General features: G+C 35.3%; 1 protein-coding gene across 10 annotated transcripts in view; it reads right to left on the bottom strand.

The window, feature by feature from the left end:
- col14a1a (collagen, type XIV, alpha 1a) overlaps positions 1–17272 on the bottom strand; it is a 166406-nt gene that overhangs the window by 46700 nt on the left and 102434 nt on the right. For all 10 annotated transcript variants that reach the window (XM_056234439.1, XM_056234440.1, XM_056234438.1 and 7 more), the window contains 3 exons: positions 2043–2186; positions 1691–1855; positions 873–911 (listed from right to left, as the gene is read on the bottom strand). In XM_056234439.1, coding sequence (XP_056090414.1) covers positions 873–911; positions 1691–1855; positions 2043–2186 — 348 coding nt within the window. The remainder of the gene's footprint in view (positions 1–872; positions 912–1690; positions 1856–2042; positions 2187–17272) is intronic.

The following is a 17272-nucleotide window of genomic DNA, read 5'->3' as shown; positions in this document are numbered from 1 at the left end:
CTCTGACGTTCCGCCACACCACGACTGATTTTACATGTGCTTCAAGACATCATCACGCAAAGCGTTCCCTTAGCGTCAATCGATGTAGCGTCTCGTTCCCTCTTCAGGGAACCGAGGTTACAGTCGTAACCAAGGCGTTTTCAGGATTCTTTGAGTAGAATATTTAAATTTCAGAATTATTAACAGTATACAAGTCATCACTGTCACTTTTGACCTTCATCCTTGATGAATAAAAGAACAAAAAAAACTAAAACATACTGACCCTAAATGTTTGTATTGTAGTGTATGTACATCAAATTTTAGTAAGTTAATAAATAACTAAATAACGAGAAAAGTGATTAATTCAGTGGGCTATTTTTTTAAATGTCTTAAAGTGTTTTCTCTGTTAAAATACTTTAATATGCCAGCTTAATATTTATATAATAAATTAGATTATAAATATTATAAAATACATAAAATATTATTGCATTAATATATTATACATATAATTCAAAATAAAAATAAAGATTACCCAAAAGTGTAAACATATAGCGGCTGTGGTAAAAACATGGCCTGAATCAGGCTAAAACAAAGGCTCAACCAATGGTGTGAGTTTAAGGGTGGGACTATGTTTGTCCATCTAGTGAAAGATAGGTGGAAAATCAAAGCAAAACTAAGTGTGCTTTTTTCTTTTTCAAGATCTAAACAATGGTGTGAGAATAACATGACCCACTGGTCCTAATTAAGTAAAGGGCTTTTTAAATACTGACAGAGGATGGATAGATTTAAATAAATTCTTTAAATAAATCCTCAGATCCTATCCTACCCAGCACAGTGATGGCGTGCTTTGTGTAGAGGTTACTGTGGGCCAGGAGCATTTATTGTTGTCTTACCAGCTAAAGTGTTCCCACTCATTAACACCGAGGGACAAGCTGAAAAAGAAAAACAGAACAAAGTGCAAAACCTATCAATTCCCAAGAACAAAGTGATTTTTGAAAATTGCACGTTACATAATGATGCATTCAAATATTTTCCTGTTTAGAGCCATTTTAACAGCATTAGATTTCAAACTTGTATTTTAGACTTTTTGAAAAACGGAACAAAGAACTTAAAGTAATCCAAAAGCAATTACCCTGCAATATAAAAAGTCTTTAAACTTGATTTGTTCTTAATAATCTCACAAAGGTATGTCATTACTTGCATAGTTCTTCTGAATCAGTTAACACTCTAATGAGAGTTAGATGACATGTAGTTGCAAAGTCACTATAGTTAGTAGAATGCCTAAAGTGGACCATGTTACCATTGTAATTTTTTATTAACGAACGTTAACAATGATTAATAAATGCTGTAAAAATATACTGGTCATGTTAGCAAATGCATTTACTAATTTTAACAAATGAAACCTTTATTGTCAAGTGTTACCCATTACTTGTAAAAGACAGTTCTGGATCTGGTTTCCGATTGATCAATTCTGTTCTTAAATCCAGATACTGAATGACCTATTCAGTTTCATACTAACATTCTGTTATGTCAGAGATTCTTTCCTCTAGTAGAAGGATGTCACTTAATAATAAAAAAATAAAAATAGCCAATTACATTCACAATGTAGCATACCGTATTTCTAAGATTATTGCTTAAAACTAGCAAGTTATAATACCACATCAAGGCAAACTGAAAGAGGAAGTTTCTGTGTATTCTCAAAGGGACGTACTGGCAGTTGCAGCCTCGCAAACAAAAGTTATGAGCTGTTCTTCAATCTTCTTGAAGGCATCCAGATCGTCCACAAAGAACACATGTCTTTCGCTAGGCTTGCTGGCGATGTTCACCAGCTCCCCGTAGTCAGCATCAGCGAAGCCAATGGCAAAGATGATGTAACCTACAGTGAAACAAGACAACACTTTTAATACAGCATTTAAAGTTTTATTTTTAAAATGACAGAAACAACCAAACCACTAGACAGTTGGTGTTTTCAGATGCTGCTGTTTGTTATGCTCATTTTTAGATTCATATGACATGAAAGGAACAAGGAATATTTTTGTTCAAGGAATATTCAGATCACTCACCCTCCATCTGCATCTCCTTAGAGACCTTATTGACATCATCCTGAGAGCGCCCGTCCGTGAGCACCACCAGCACTTTAGGAATGCCCCTCCGTACGCCAGCGTCCTCAGTAAAGATGGCCTCCTTTACATGCTTAATGGCTCGACCTGAATCAAGAGTCATAAACATAGATGTTACTGCCTGGTGCCAAGAGCAGGATTTACACCACTTCAAGGAAAAGTGATGGATTTTACAGGAACACACATCCTGTGTGATTTGCGTTTGCCTGAGAGACATATTTCGTTGAAACTTCACGCCAGTACCTGCAGAGAGCTGGAATGATGGTCATGGAATGATGTGGTGAAAAAACAAAACCTTTGACAATAAAAAAATAAATATTTAAAAAGTGTGGATCTGAAAACAAATGTTGTTAAAATGATGCTGTTGTGACGAGCACAAATTATTTCTGATCATTTTCCTTTTGTGAGCATTGTTAAAAATATCTTTTTAAAGCCTAAAAAATTATGAATAACAGCAAATGTAATGACTGTTTGCATAATCCTTTCATGACACTATGAGGTTGTTAAAGTCTGATATCTGAGACTTTTTTGGCTTTGCAGTACGTCTCAGGAAAAGTGTTTGTTATGATTAGGGGAGAGGGGTTGGTTGGAAGAGTTAGCGGTCAAAGTGTTAATTGCTGGAATATATTTATATTGTGAGGAAAAAGTTTGCCCTCTTAAGCCACTTATTGACCCCATCAAGCAAGATTTAAAAATGCTGATGTCAAGGTAAATTTACAAGGTTTCTCTCAAAACTAATAGTTACAAAACAAATAAAAATTGAAAATAAATGATTGATGATATAATTTAAAAATGCAATATTTTAATAGAGATGGGAAGCAGCTATAAGTTTTAAGTTAAATGGTTTGATATTTACGTACAAAGTGTCAGGTTGTCACAGCAGTCTTATGGAGAAAGAGGACCTAGATGCAGAATGACCATGGGATTGAATTTTATTGACAAGACAAGGCACAATAGGGATGGTTAAGGGGGCTTTCACACTGGCAGTTTAGTTCGGAACCGGGCACGGTTCGCATGAAAAATCGCTAATGTGAACGCTGTCATGGGATCCGGGTGCGCACTGGGGTCCCGAACCCGAGACTACCTGGAGGAGGTGGTCTGAGTTCGGTTGCTCCCACACCGTGCCGCGGTTCGCGTGAATGTGAAAGCAGCACGGACTCGGGTGCACACTTGTTCAGGAAGTAAAGTGACCTGCGCATGCGTTTTAGCTTATTGTGATGTCTTCAGTTAAATAAAACACTTGTAAGGGATGATAGTGTTGATGATTTACCTTGGATACGAGCGAGAGTGAGCCTGCAGTGTATTCGTGCATTGCGCGTGAAAGCAGCAGAAGGCCACCTTATGTGACACACGCACAGTAAACCTGTATTGTTCACTCAACTGCGCATAATAGCAGCGAATTAATAAAAAACACAATATTGACCCGCGTTCTGTTTTCTATCATGCGCCGTGCACGTTTGCGATGACGTAATATGCACGCAAACGCACCAAGGTTCGATAGAATCAAGTTGAGGGTGAAACCAGACCAACGCTGCGGGGGGCGCCGGGAACAAACGCGCTCGGGCTCGGACCGCAGCAAACGAGCCCAGTGTAAAAGCCCCCTAAGAGTGAGGATGATCCAAACAGTAGGACAGGGCAGTCAACAGGAGAAAGGGAAGACAGATGAGATCCGACCCGGGCAAGGCTATGCTGGAGAATCGAGAAGATGGAGAAGCACCAGATCATGACTGGAGATCAGCTTGAGGAACCAGAGGCTGAAAACTTTGAGCTGCAACCAAAGCTGTATCAGTCTCACTGCCTGGTCTTGAAAGCAGCAGCCAGGGTGGATCAGGATGAAGGACAGGAACAAACACAACAAGACAAGAGAGAACAACAAGAAAAAGCAAAACTGACTCAGCACAGCGACTACAGAAAAGAAACAAACTGATTTAACTGAAAATAGAAAATAATAAAAATTATAAACAAAAAGAAATACTAGGAATATATAACTGAGGCTACAAACAGAGAAAAGGTCAAATCAAAATAGAAACCAAAAAATAAGGCTTGAGAAACCTAGAGCAAAAGACTGGAACTAGACTAAAGCAAATTCAAAAGAATAAAATAAAATAAAATAAAATAAAATAAATTAAATTAAATTAAATTAAATTAAATTAAACTTGAACTGGCAGGAAACACTGTCTAAAAGATCAGTAGACAAGCAAGAATTTCATCCACTACATAGGCCTACACATGCAGTGGCGGCCTTAAGCATCTGGAGGCCCGTTTCAATAACTAATATGGGGCCCTACATAAAACATAAACATAATAGAGCAGAAAAAGCAAGGATTCCTGTTGGTTTGCATCAATGGGATATTATTTTATTACGTGCACTTTCAGCTTCATGAACAGGCAGCTCAACATAGAAATAATCCAACCTTATTTGATTAAAACTATATACAATTATATATCATGGAATAAGCCTTGCCCTTTCACGCAGGGTAACTTCACTTTTGGTAGACTGAATAAAGCTTTTCTTTTGTTGTCCGATATCTTTTGTTTTTCAGTTTCATTTCCTCTTAAAATTCTTTTTCTGCTCAAAATAACATTTTAACCTAACGGCAAAAAACCCAAAGGTATAAATACATAAACTACCGATATTATTCAGATCGCTTAAGCCGTTCGCGGGGGTGGTAAACGTCGCCATGGTAACCGCGAGTTCTACCAATCAGAGGTCAGTGTTTTGCAAATAACAAGGTTGATTTCGTAGCTTGTGGCTTTTAAAGGAGCAGAAACTTTCATTTCACAACCTCGTAGCTCGTGGTCAATCTACCTTGAATGGTTTAGACATTATGGCTGAAAATCAATATCCTACCGAGAAAATGAATGGGATTTTGCTGGTCTGTTGGGGCCCCCTTGGAGGGCGGGGCCCGTTTCAATTGAAACGGGTGAAACATAGGTAAGGCCGCCCCTGTACACATGCAACGAACCAGCAGAGACATGAGGGAAAGGAGCACATGAGGATCAGGTGAGCACAATTAGTGAAACAAGGAGGCGGTACAAGAGGAGCACATGGCCAACACAAACAAAGACAAAGCCATGTGCTCAAACACAAGACAAACATAGAAACATTGAGCAGAGACAAGACTGACAGACCCGGGGGCTGTTCCATATGAAGCTTAGAAAAGCGGGGATTAAACTCCAAAACCGGACTTGAATGAGCCTAACAAATAAGTTGGGGCTAAAGTGGTTCCATAAAAGGTAATTGAAGTTCACGCAATCTCACTAATTTGATCCAGGTTTATCTAGTCTAGATAATTGCGTGTGCACGCGTTTCTGAAGCAGCCCAAGAGGTCGATCGTGGATCAAATCGATCCACCATCAAACAGCGTATATTTTGTGCTGTTTTATGCGTTTGTGACATGTTTTTTTCCCCCTCAGTGCAAAAATTACATTTTACAGTTATATTCTCCATCTGTAAATGTTAGAAAGTCGTGCAAATGTATCCATTTTGCTGCTAATCTTCATATTGAACGAGCGCTGCTGCGTGCATGCGCGCCAAATAGGAGCGCAATAATTCTGACTAAAATATACATTTTGCTTGGAAAATTAATATGCGGTATTTTATAACACTAGAAATATCTTCTAATTATAATAATTTCTCTTTAGGATGTTGGATAAGTTGCAGTGAACTTCTAGCTCATTACACTCATATATTTTATACTTCTAATAAAAAAAAGAAATTGAACAGAAGTAGCCTAATTCAGGGAAGATTTTTTTTAAGAAACTAAATATATCGATACAAAATATAGTTTTGGGTATAGGACCTATGCTACTTTATAAAGATGATACTTATTTAGAATGCTGAGAATTACAGCCTTTAATGCAATAATTCTTTTGAGAAAGCAAGAATCCCCAGTTTTAAATGAGTGGTTAGATTTAGTTTCTAAAGTACATTATGGAGAGGATAACATTAAATTAAGAACAAATGTATACATTTTGAAAAGATATGTGCAACTCTAAAATCAAAGAATATTCCATAAAATAAAGGAATATATATTGGCCTACATTAACTACATTTTTATGTAACCTTCCCTTTTATTTCTAGTTATTTGTTATTTTATTTATTTACTTATTTAATATTGAATATTTGATATTTAAATAATATTACTTGAATAACTATTAGGAATTATGTGTCATTCATTATAAGAGTTTGATATATGTGAATGTTATATTTTTATTAATATTTATTTATTGTTTTATTTATATGTATGTGTTGGTATTATCACAAAACATAAAAAAGTAGAAGGAAAAATAAGGAATATTTATTGGGGGAAAATATGATGTCTTTAAAGGAACTGTCTATTTGTATAATTGTGTTAAATGTGTTTGAATTGAAAGACATAATAAAGTACATAATATATATATATATATATATTTATATATATATATATAAGAGACAGTGTAGAGAAAGAATTCTCTGATAACCGAGGCATTCCTTAATAAAAATGTCTTTATTACAAAAATGACATGCACTCAAAAAAATGATATGTTGGCTTTACTTAACTTTTTTTTGTAAACAGGTTCCACCGGTTCCACATAACTATGTTTCGTTAAACAAACATAATATGTTCATGTAACTTGAACATCATGGAATTTGGTTATTTTAATCGACCCAATTAAACTCTGAGCTAATGAGATAATTAAGTGAATAATTGAGTGATGATTGAGCATTATTGAAGACACCTGATGTTAACAAGCAGAATCTCTGAATGAGAAAACCGGAATGTTTAAGTCACCATTATGGAGATAAGTATTTGTTTTAGTTGGGCTCTTGACCATTAACTTATTAACTTTAGATTTTGTTTGGTTGCTGTACATGAGTTATAACAGCCGGATGAACAATAAACAAAGGTCATCTGATGGTATTGGTTGTGTTTTAACATAATCATTATTTCATAATCATTTGACCTGAGTCACTGAACTTATATTAAACTGAATTTCTGAGTTAAGTTTACCTTATGGATAATAACAGCACTGTCATTGTAGAGCATACTATTTTATTGACTTTTCAATGAAATTCAAATGATCAAATCAATAAATAAAAAAGAAACTTCCTAAAAAATCACTTCAGTAGACACACACAGACATCAAGAATCAGCCTGTAAATCTCACCAATGGTGACAATTATAAAGCATATTGCAGTGCATTCTGGGTGCCACCAATCAAAACTCATTCATGGCTCCCATCATGCATTGTTGCATGAATAAATAATGAGCTTATGATCTGTTTGTCACCATTGCTGAGATTCATATGCTGATTCTTGATGTCTGTGTGTGCCTACTCTAAATATTTTTTAGGAAGTTTCTTTTTTATTTCTTGATTTGGTCATTTGAATTTCATTGAAAAATCTAAAAATAGTATTCTCTACAATGACAGTGCTGTTATTATCCATAAGGTAAACTTAACTCAGAAATTCGGTTTAATATAAGTTCAGTGATTGAGGTCAAATGATTGTGAAATAATTATTATGTTAAAACACAACAAATACCATCAGATGACCTTTGTTTATTGTTCATCCGGCTGTTATAACTCATGTACAGCAACCAAACAAAATCTAAAGTTAATAAGTTAATGGTCAAGAGCCCAACTAAAACGAATACTTATCTCCATAATGGTGACTTAAACATTCCGGTTTTCTCCTTCAGAGATTCTGCTTGTTAACATCAGGTGTCTTCAATAATGCTCAATCATCACTCAATTATTCACTTAATTAACTCATTAGCTCAGAGTTTAATTGGGTCGCTTAAAATGACCAAATTCCATGATGTTGAAGTTACATGAACATATTATGTTTGTTTAACGAAACATAGTTATGTGGAACCGGTGGAACCTGTTTACAAAAAAAAGTTAAGTAAAGCCAACATATCATTTTTTTGAGTGTGTCCTAAACGGACAACTTTAAAACGCCTTATATATGTGTCTATATTGTCTATATTGTAGCCTTATTTAAGTTGATTTTCTGTATACTGTGTATTTATAAAGTCCAATAATGGTATTAGAGACTGTCAGTGGTAATATCATTGTGTTCTTGTCGGTCAGTGTTGAGGATCTGTGTAACAACTGAGGCTTAGCCTGACAGTTAGCCTGCCCTGGACCAGGCTAGTTTCCCAGCATAAGTTGCCAGGGTAACTGAGTTTGAACTTTTTTAAGTTTGATTTATGAAACCGAATCTACCAAAAATAAGCCTGACTAACTGAAATAAGCCTGGCTTATACTCTAATCTTGGTTTATGGAACAGCCCCCAGGATCCGGACACAAAGAGCCTTGGATATACAATGTCATCTGTCAAACAACATTAATGAAAAGAGTGTGAAAGGGAATGATTATCACAGTGGATTTAAGGTTATTTTGGAGCATGGAGTGCAATATAAAAATAATAACTAAATAATTGACCAGGAAAAGAATTAAATAAATAAAAAATTCCCCAGTGGTTCAGTAATTAAAAAGGGTTAAGGGTTAAAATCATTATAAACAATTATTAAATACAATTCATTAATACAATTATAATGTATCATTTGTATTCATTCAAAATATATTTGAGTTTATTATTTAAATTCATAAATGTAGATATAAATATATATATATATATATTTAAACTAAACTAATCACTCACCACACACACATATATAGAGTAAATATATACAGTATGTGTGTGGTGAGTGATTAGTAATTAGTTTATTTTAAATATTTAAAATTTATTTTAGATTAATTTAGTTTAAAAAAATTCTGATTCTCTGATACTCTTAAAACTAAACCACTTTAAACTGTACCAATTAACCCTACAATTTGTGTCTAACTAGGCCTTTTTGCTACATTTTGTGTATGCTGTACCCAAGAACTTAAGCTTTCAGTTGCACCTAACGTTTGTTCCACTGGGGATAATTAACAAAGAACTAAAAAATTGTGCGAGACAACCCTGGTCTCACCTGCTATTTTTAAGCTCAAAAAGTGGCAAGTATTTAGCACAGAGCAAAACAAAGCCTCTTTGCCTCTGTGCTAATCTTTAAGACACTTTTTCCATGACACGTCCAAGCCGTCACTCCCAGCAGACCTGAACTGAGGGATCTAACAAGCTGCACTGCACCCATTTCAATATTTTACCATCATCACCAACTCGGCACTGTGAGTGCGAGACATCAGCCAGGCTTCTCATTTCTAATTTGCATTTCTAATCATTCTGAAACGTCTCAGGTTCCCCAGGATCAGCGAGTACACTGGAAAAAAGGCCCCTCCAAAAATAAGCAAAAAAAAATGAATACAAGATATTTTTGCTTGTAATAAGCAAAAAAATCTGCCAATGGAACAAGTGAAAATTCTCTTGGTAAGATTTCTTGAAATAAGACATTATATTTAAGCCTTAAAAGATATGAGTGATCTTGAAATTAGCTGGGAAAACTCATTTTTAGCTATATTTTACTAGTATTGTGATGTTTTGTGTCTCATAATAAGCTAGTCATGCTCAAAAGTAGCATTTTCTTTTGTCATCCTGTTTGTTTCAAGTGTATTTAACTAATTTTTAGTTCTATAATTGTTACACTGTTCTAGATTTAAGTCACCACCAACTTGAAATAAGATTGGAAACGGGCATTTTGAGACAAAATGCCTTGAAGTTAGCATTCCTGACTCATATTAGGCAGTGCTCTTTTGCCATAATAAGCCATAATTTACCATCCTGTCATCATCTCAAGTGTATTTAGGCTACCTTATTGTAAGCTCAACAAAAGTAATACTGTTCTAGATTCAAGACATTTTACCTACTAGATTCAAGACATTAACTACTGTTTACTAGACAGAAAAAGTGAAAAATACACAACCTTTTTTTTTTAAACAGCAAAAAGTCCCAGAGGACTGCATAAAAGGGAAACAGCTTCATTTTTCTCAACATTTTGGCTCACAGTATTTATGGAACTGCAATATGAAAACATAGTAGAACATTTTATAGATTATAAATGTAAGATCCCTTTACCCTACTCCCACACCTAAACATACCCATTTTATAGACAATATTAAAAGGATCAAACGTAATGAACATAATGTGTAGGGAAATGGCAGTTTTATTAACAATAAAGCATTAAAATATAGTTTGAGCCACTAGGCTAATCCTACCCCTACACCTAACCATTTCTTAAAACTATGTAACTAATGTTACAATTATAATGAAAAACACAGACATAACGTTACACGTTTAATCGCAATAATTTTATTTAGTGAGAAAATGTCAAAACCGGTACCAAAAGTCGTTCACAGGACGATGTGTCGCAGTCCTCTCTGGCAGTAGGCTATATAATATATTTGTATGAGGTAACGTTATAGAGCAGAATTTAAGTTATTAATCCATGAAAACGCTAATCCGGTTTCGGTTCGCTCTTTGAAGGCGCGCGCGATTCTCCATTTCAAATGTAGTACACCAATTAAACATGGCATGTCGCAATCTGTGACGAAGCATGCGAGAGCCAATGAGCGTCTGATATCACTGCTGTAAAACATGTCGTAACGCTTCGGGCGCAATTTTTGAATTTGAATTCACCAAGAGCGCGGGATGCCAGGATTTGGCGTTTACGGTCTCTGCTGAGAGAAATTATGAAGATCACTGGATGAAGGGCTGAATTTGGATCTGTTTTTTGCAAACAACGCATGGATTCTAAAGATTTGGATTACACCAAGCTAATAAAATTGATGTCTTTTGTGAATTTATGTTTTAGTGTATTATGGGTCTATAGGAGAAAATGCCTTTTGTGTTTCACAATAAATAAACCAAATATTACAAAATGGTTAAACAATTAAAGAAGGTATTTTTAACCCATATGAAAAAAACCTGCATGGTTCATATACAGCAACCATATATTATCTTCCTTACTTAAATCGGCCAGAATTACCTTCTGTGTTTCATATAAGGCCAATACATGTCCTATACAAAATCAGACCGATTATGGCCCATTTCATACTAAATAACACACATACAACTTGTAGGGGATTTTTGCGTTATATATGAATACTGTTAAAAGACTTGTATGAGTTTTACATGACAAAAGTATGCAAATGTGTATGGTATTACTCGAAATATATAAAATTCATATATAATAATTTAAAGTTCTTATATTTAATTATATGCTAGTCAAATTAAAGTCATATAGAATTTATACACATTTTGTGTAATTTGTTTATGTGTTTCGTACAGATTTCATGTTTTGATGACCAACATCTGATTCACTTATATGCAGTTGGCAGATTCTTAAAGGGATACTCCACTTTAAAAAGAAAATTCTTTCATCATATACTCACCCTCATGTTGTTTTAATCCTTTATGAATTTCTTTCTTCTGCTGAACAGAAAGGAAGATATTTAGAAGAATATCAGTAACCAGACAGTTTCTGGTCTCATTGACTTTTATACTATGTAAGTCAATGAGACCAGAAACTGTCTGGTTACTGATATTCTTCTAAATATCTTCCTTTCTGTTCAGCAGAAGAAAGAAATTCATTAAGGATTAAAACAACATGAGGGGGAGTATATGATGAAAATTTTCATTTTAAAGTGGAGTATCCCTTTAAATTGTACAGTGCAGATGCCGGTTAGAGGATTACTGTCAGAATATCACTGATCTTTATGAAGACTGTTAATTTTACTACAGGATTTGAAAGAGCAGTTGAAAAGAAATGATATTGTAAGATTGTGTATTAATTGTTAACTGTCTGGGCCTGTTGTTTGTGAACAAAATCATAACATATTATTGCAAATGAACAAAGCTGAGTCAAATATGTTTCTAGAACAGTGATTAAAATTGGCTGGAATATGTTTTTGTATGTGACATGAACTCTGGTGGTGATGCACTCTAAAAACATTTAATATGATTTACTCAATTTTTTTGGTGAAACATTTTTAAACTTAGAATATTGATTAGATTTTTAAGCAGTGAAAGCAATTACTTACACTGTATTAACTGAGTAAATGTTAGTAAAACAAATTAAATAGATCCGAGTAACTGCATTTGGTACATTAACAAATAAACTTGAGTAGAAATAATTAGGGGGAAACATTTAAAAACAAATATTTATGAGTAATATAAACTGTGTTTATATGGCAGTAATATTAACTTTTTTATTTCCTCTAAACCTTTGTAAAAATATTCCATACAACCACCGGTATAACTACATGACATTGGCCTTTATTGTCGATTAGTAGCCTAACATTACAGCAAAACAGCATATATTTTATACTATTTTTAACACGTATGCAATATTGCCTACATCTAAACTCATGTAAGAAACATTTTCGAAGTAAAAATTAAACATTTAGGCCTAAACAATAAAGTAATTCAAGTGTAATCAACCGGTCTGTTATCCAGTATCCACCGGATCAGCGCTGTTTCGCGTGCCGGAGATGGACTCGCCTCTGCGGGGGAACCTCTAACTTTACACCGCCGTCCTGCGTCACTCACAGCCGAAAGATGCTGCGACGCGACTGACTCCATAACCTGCCAATAAACAAACAGTGCACAGTTCTGAGGACATTTTATCATCCAAATTAGTTATAATTCATTATCTTTAAGAATATAGTCGTGTGTTTTATATGCGAGGCCTTACAATCACGCGAAAAGGCAGGCGCGAGTCGACACTCGTTTAAGGCGAGTAACATTGCGTCTCTGTATGTTCCTTCACATTAAATAAAATTATTTAAAGCACATTAATGATTATACGGATAAAATAAAACATACACACCTGAATTTCACAGAGGAAATGCACCAATTCTGCGAGGCTGAGGAGAGGAGAACTGTTCTGCACTGGAGTTCAAACAGCGCGCGCTCACTCAACCGTCGAGTTGTCGTCACGTCAGAGGGTGGGGGAGGGGTGCGTTGTTGTAATCATAGACAGTAAAATACAATTTCTTATGCTTGTTAAATATTAATAATATTGATTTTATTTAAGTAATATTTGTGGTTCTTGAAACAGATTAGTTTAATTATCCATTCTCAAATATTGTGATGGAAATTTGACAAATTTAGCTCAGTGTATTTTAAATAAATAATTGGTTAGTCAAATACTAAATTATTTTAGTGAAAAACTTCAAACTTAAATATAACTGTAAATTTCAGACAAAATTTATTGTTGGAGTTTTAGTCAATTATTTCGGTAGGCTATGTTCAACTCAAACTATCAAGTAAATGATATTCAGAGATTTTAGGTAATAAAGTTAATTATTACTGTGATATTTACTAAGCCACTGAATTATTTTTTAGAGTGATACGCATAAGAATCACTTCAACATTTAGGAAAGTTTTATGTTTGTAGGTTAAGAATAGAACTGTTGTATACCTAGTAGTACTGTGATAAAGTTTAGAGAAATTGTCACAAATGAAAATGAAATCTGGTGATGCAGGATTTAAAATGAAAACTATTGATATGTGAAATATGCAACTGTATATTGTAGAACACATTCTAATAAAATATTTTTGTAATTAAAATGTGTGCTTGTGTGTGTAGTTTAAATGTTTAAAACATATGTGGTTTTTGCAGCATATATGTCCCTTACAATATTCTGTTGGAACATATAAGAATCACAGGAGTTTTTAGCAAACCTTTTCCATATGGGGTGTAACATTAAACTATTAATAAATGCGACTGAAAATTTAATTGATAAGACAATTGAATGCAATAGAGTCAAAACCACGATTTTAATATGCATAAGTTAAATAGGAATACATACAAATTTGTACGTCGGTAAAGTTGTTTATACGTAAATAAATTACGTTTTTTTGCCGTCAATATATGTCATTGTGAGTTGTTGTGAGTTGGGCATGTTGACCTGCAGTTTTCAATAAAGCAGATTTGTTGTCTCAATTCAAGTCAAGTCTGTTTCTTGAAACAAGACGATTCATCTTTTACAAATAACACAGCAGCTTAAAAACCTTATGACATGTCAAAAAAGCTTGTTTCATCTGAGATATGACTCAAAACAAGATATTTTTAAGACAGTTTCACTTAACAAGATATTCAAGATGCACTGTCTAAAAACAAGCTCCTTTATCTCACTTAAATCTTGGTATTTAGGTGATTTTGTCTTATATTAAGTGTGATGAGATATTTTGACTAGAAATTAGAAAAATATACTTGGCAAGATTTTTAGTTTTTGCAGTGTATTAGACAAAATCCCCTCACAAAAGCTGCACTCTGAATAAAATATGGACGGGTGTCTAAGATGCCGCACTTTGACGGTATATTGCGACGAAATGAACAAGGGGACCCTGTAGCTATGCCTGACTGACTTCTAAAGCTGCTTCTTTCTCTTTCTGGCTTTTCTTTAGCTCCTGTCAGAGGGAGACAAATGACGGACTAAGGAAGCAGACGGCAGCACCGTGTGAAGTGTGAGTTATTTTGTAAAAAAAAGAAAAAAAAAAAAGAATTTAGACTGCAGATTAGAGTTGTGGCCAACTGTGCCCTCGAGTTGACGGGGGCAACAGCACTGCTGTTTGACTGACAGATGAGCAAGACATCATGACTGGATCATCAGTCAAAAGTTTGCTTGGACTTTATCTGTTTATTTGTGTTGGTGAGCTTTGGCTTAATATCTTTCACTCTTACTTGTTTGAGAAGAGACTAGTGAATATAAATAAACTAGAACCCTCACAGCACATTCACTTATTCACTCACTCACACTCATGTCGTTCCAAACACATACGACTTAATGACTTCATTTCAGTATATTCCTCTTATTGTTTGACCTTACAACACTTTATTACAAAATTAACATTTAAATAAGTAAATATAAATAATAATAATATTATTTTATATTAATTATAATATTTTAATAATAATATTCTATATGTATTTGTGTATATATATATATATATATATATATATATATATATACAGGTCCTTCTCAAAAAATTAGCATATTGTGATAAAGGTCATTATTTTCCATAATGTAATGATAAAAATTAAAGTTTCATATATTTTAGATTCATTGCACACCAACTGAAATATTTCAGGTCTTTTATTGTTTTAATACTGATGATTTTGGCATACAGCTCATGAAAACCCAAAATTCCTGTCTCAAAAAATTAGCATATTTCATCCGACCAATAAAAGAAGTGTTTTTAATACAAAAAAAAAAAAGTCAACCTTCAAATAATTATGTTCAGTTATGCACTCAATAGTCAATACTTGGTCGGGAATCCTTTTGCAGAAATGACTGCTTCAATGCGGCGTGGCATGGAAGCAATCAGCCTGTGGCACTGCTGAGGTGTTATGGAGGCCCAGGATGCTTCGATAGCGGCCTTAAGCTCATCCAGAGTGTTGGGTCTTGCGTCTCTCAACTTTCTCTTCACAATATCCCACAGATGGGGATATTGGGGATATAACCCCTATGGGGTTCAGGTCAGGAGAGTTGGCAGGCCAATTGAGCACAGTACCATGGTCAGTAAACCATTTACCAGTGGTTTTGGCACTGTGAGCAGGTGCCAGGTCGTGCTGAAAAATTAAATCTTCATCTCCATAAAGCTTTTCAGCAGATGGAAGCATGAAGTGCTCCAAAATCTCCTGATAGCTAGCTGCATTGACCCTGCCCTTGATAAAACACAGTGCACCAACACCAGCAGCTGACATGGCACCCCAGACCATCACTGACTGTGGGTACTTGACACTGGACTTCAGGCATTTTGGCATTTCCTTCTCCCCAGTCTTCCTCCAGACTCTGGCACCTTGATTTCCGAATGACATGCAAAACTGAGCAACAGTCCAGTGCTGCTTCTCTGTAGCCCAGGTCAGGCGCTTCTGCCGCTGTTTCTGGTTCAAAAGTGGCTTGACCTGGGGAATGCGGCACCTGTACCCCATTTCCTGCACACGCCTGTGCACGGTGGCTCTGGATGTTTCTACTCCAGACTCAGTCCACTGCTTCCGCAGGTCCCCCAAGGTCTGGAATCGGTCCTTCTCCACAATCTTCCTCAGAGTCCGGTCACCTCTTCTCATTGCAGCGTTTTTTGCCACACTTTTTCCTTCCCACAGACTTCCCACTGAGGTGCCTTGATACAGCACTCTGGGAACAGCCTATTTGTTCAGAAATTTCTTTCTGTCTTACCCTTTTGCTTGAGGGTGTCAATGATGGCCTTCTGGACAACAGTCAGGTCGGCAGTCTTACCCATGATTGCGGTTTTGAGTAATGAAACAGGCTGGGAGTTTTTAAAAGCCTCAGGAATCTTTTGCAGGTGTTTGGAGTTAATTAGTTGATTCAGATGATTAGGTTAATAGCTCGTTTAGAGACCCTTTTCATGATATGCTAATTTTTTGAGACAGGAATTTTGGGTTTTCATGAGCTGTATGCCAAAATCATCAGTATTAAAACAATAAAAGACCTGAAATATTTCAGTTGGTGTGCAATGAATCTAAAATATATGAAAGTTTAATTTTTATCATTACATTATGGAAAATAATAAACTTTATCACAATATGCAAATGTTTTGAGAAGGACCTGTACACTAATGAGAAAATGTGTGGGTTAGTGTCACAATATAGGCCACACAAAAAATTTACCATATCATCATCAGGTAAAAACATTTTCTGAAAATTTTGAACATCAGAACATAATCATCCTATTTAAATGTTTAAATGTTCTATTTAAAAGTCATTTTAGAGAAACATACAGACCTTAGTATTTAGAATTTACTTTTTCCCCCTTCTTTTTTTCAGAGTTTAAACACATTGAATGAAGCTAATCACTTTGATCCTCATCCTCTGCATATGAATGTATGAAAATGCAGGCAAGGGATTAGCCCTTGTACCCTAATACCCTCAGAAAATAAGTCATGCTCATGTTTCAAATGAGCAGACCGCTAAAGCCGGGATGGATAAATGCACCAGGCTCATAATGCCTGGATCACACATGTCCACATGTATCTGCTCTCACCAATGAGGCACAGCAGCTGCTGCCCACCCACTGACGGGGGTCTCATTGCCATGGAGAATATACCTTATACGGGGACGTTTTGTGTGTGTGAGGACACAGCAGGGTGGGGGCTGCCGTTCCTTCACCGTATAGAATGAGAGGTGTTTCATTTTAGAACAAAGACGGACAGCATGAACACAAGTGCAGGGACACACCGCGGTGCTCTGCTGCTCACCGAGCTGGAGCCGTGCCGTTTT

The sequence above is a fragment of the Rhinichthys klamathensis genome, unplaced genomic scaffold (assembly GCF_029890125.1).
Source record: "Rhinichthys klamathensis goyatoka isolate OS25496 unplaced genomic scaffold, OSU_Roscu_1.1 h1tg000395l_1, whole genome shotgun sequence".
NCBI classification, from domain to species: domain Eukaryota; kingdom Metazoa; phylum Chordata; class Actinopteri; order Cypriniformes; family Leuciscidae; genus Rhinichthys; species Rhinichthys klamathensis.
The sequence above is the reverse complement of the archived record's forward strand: the minus strand, read 5'-3'. Positions and strand labels throughout refer to the sequence as shown.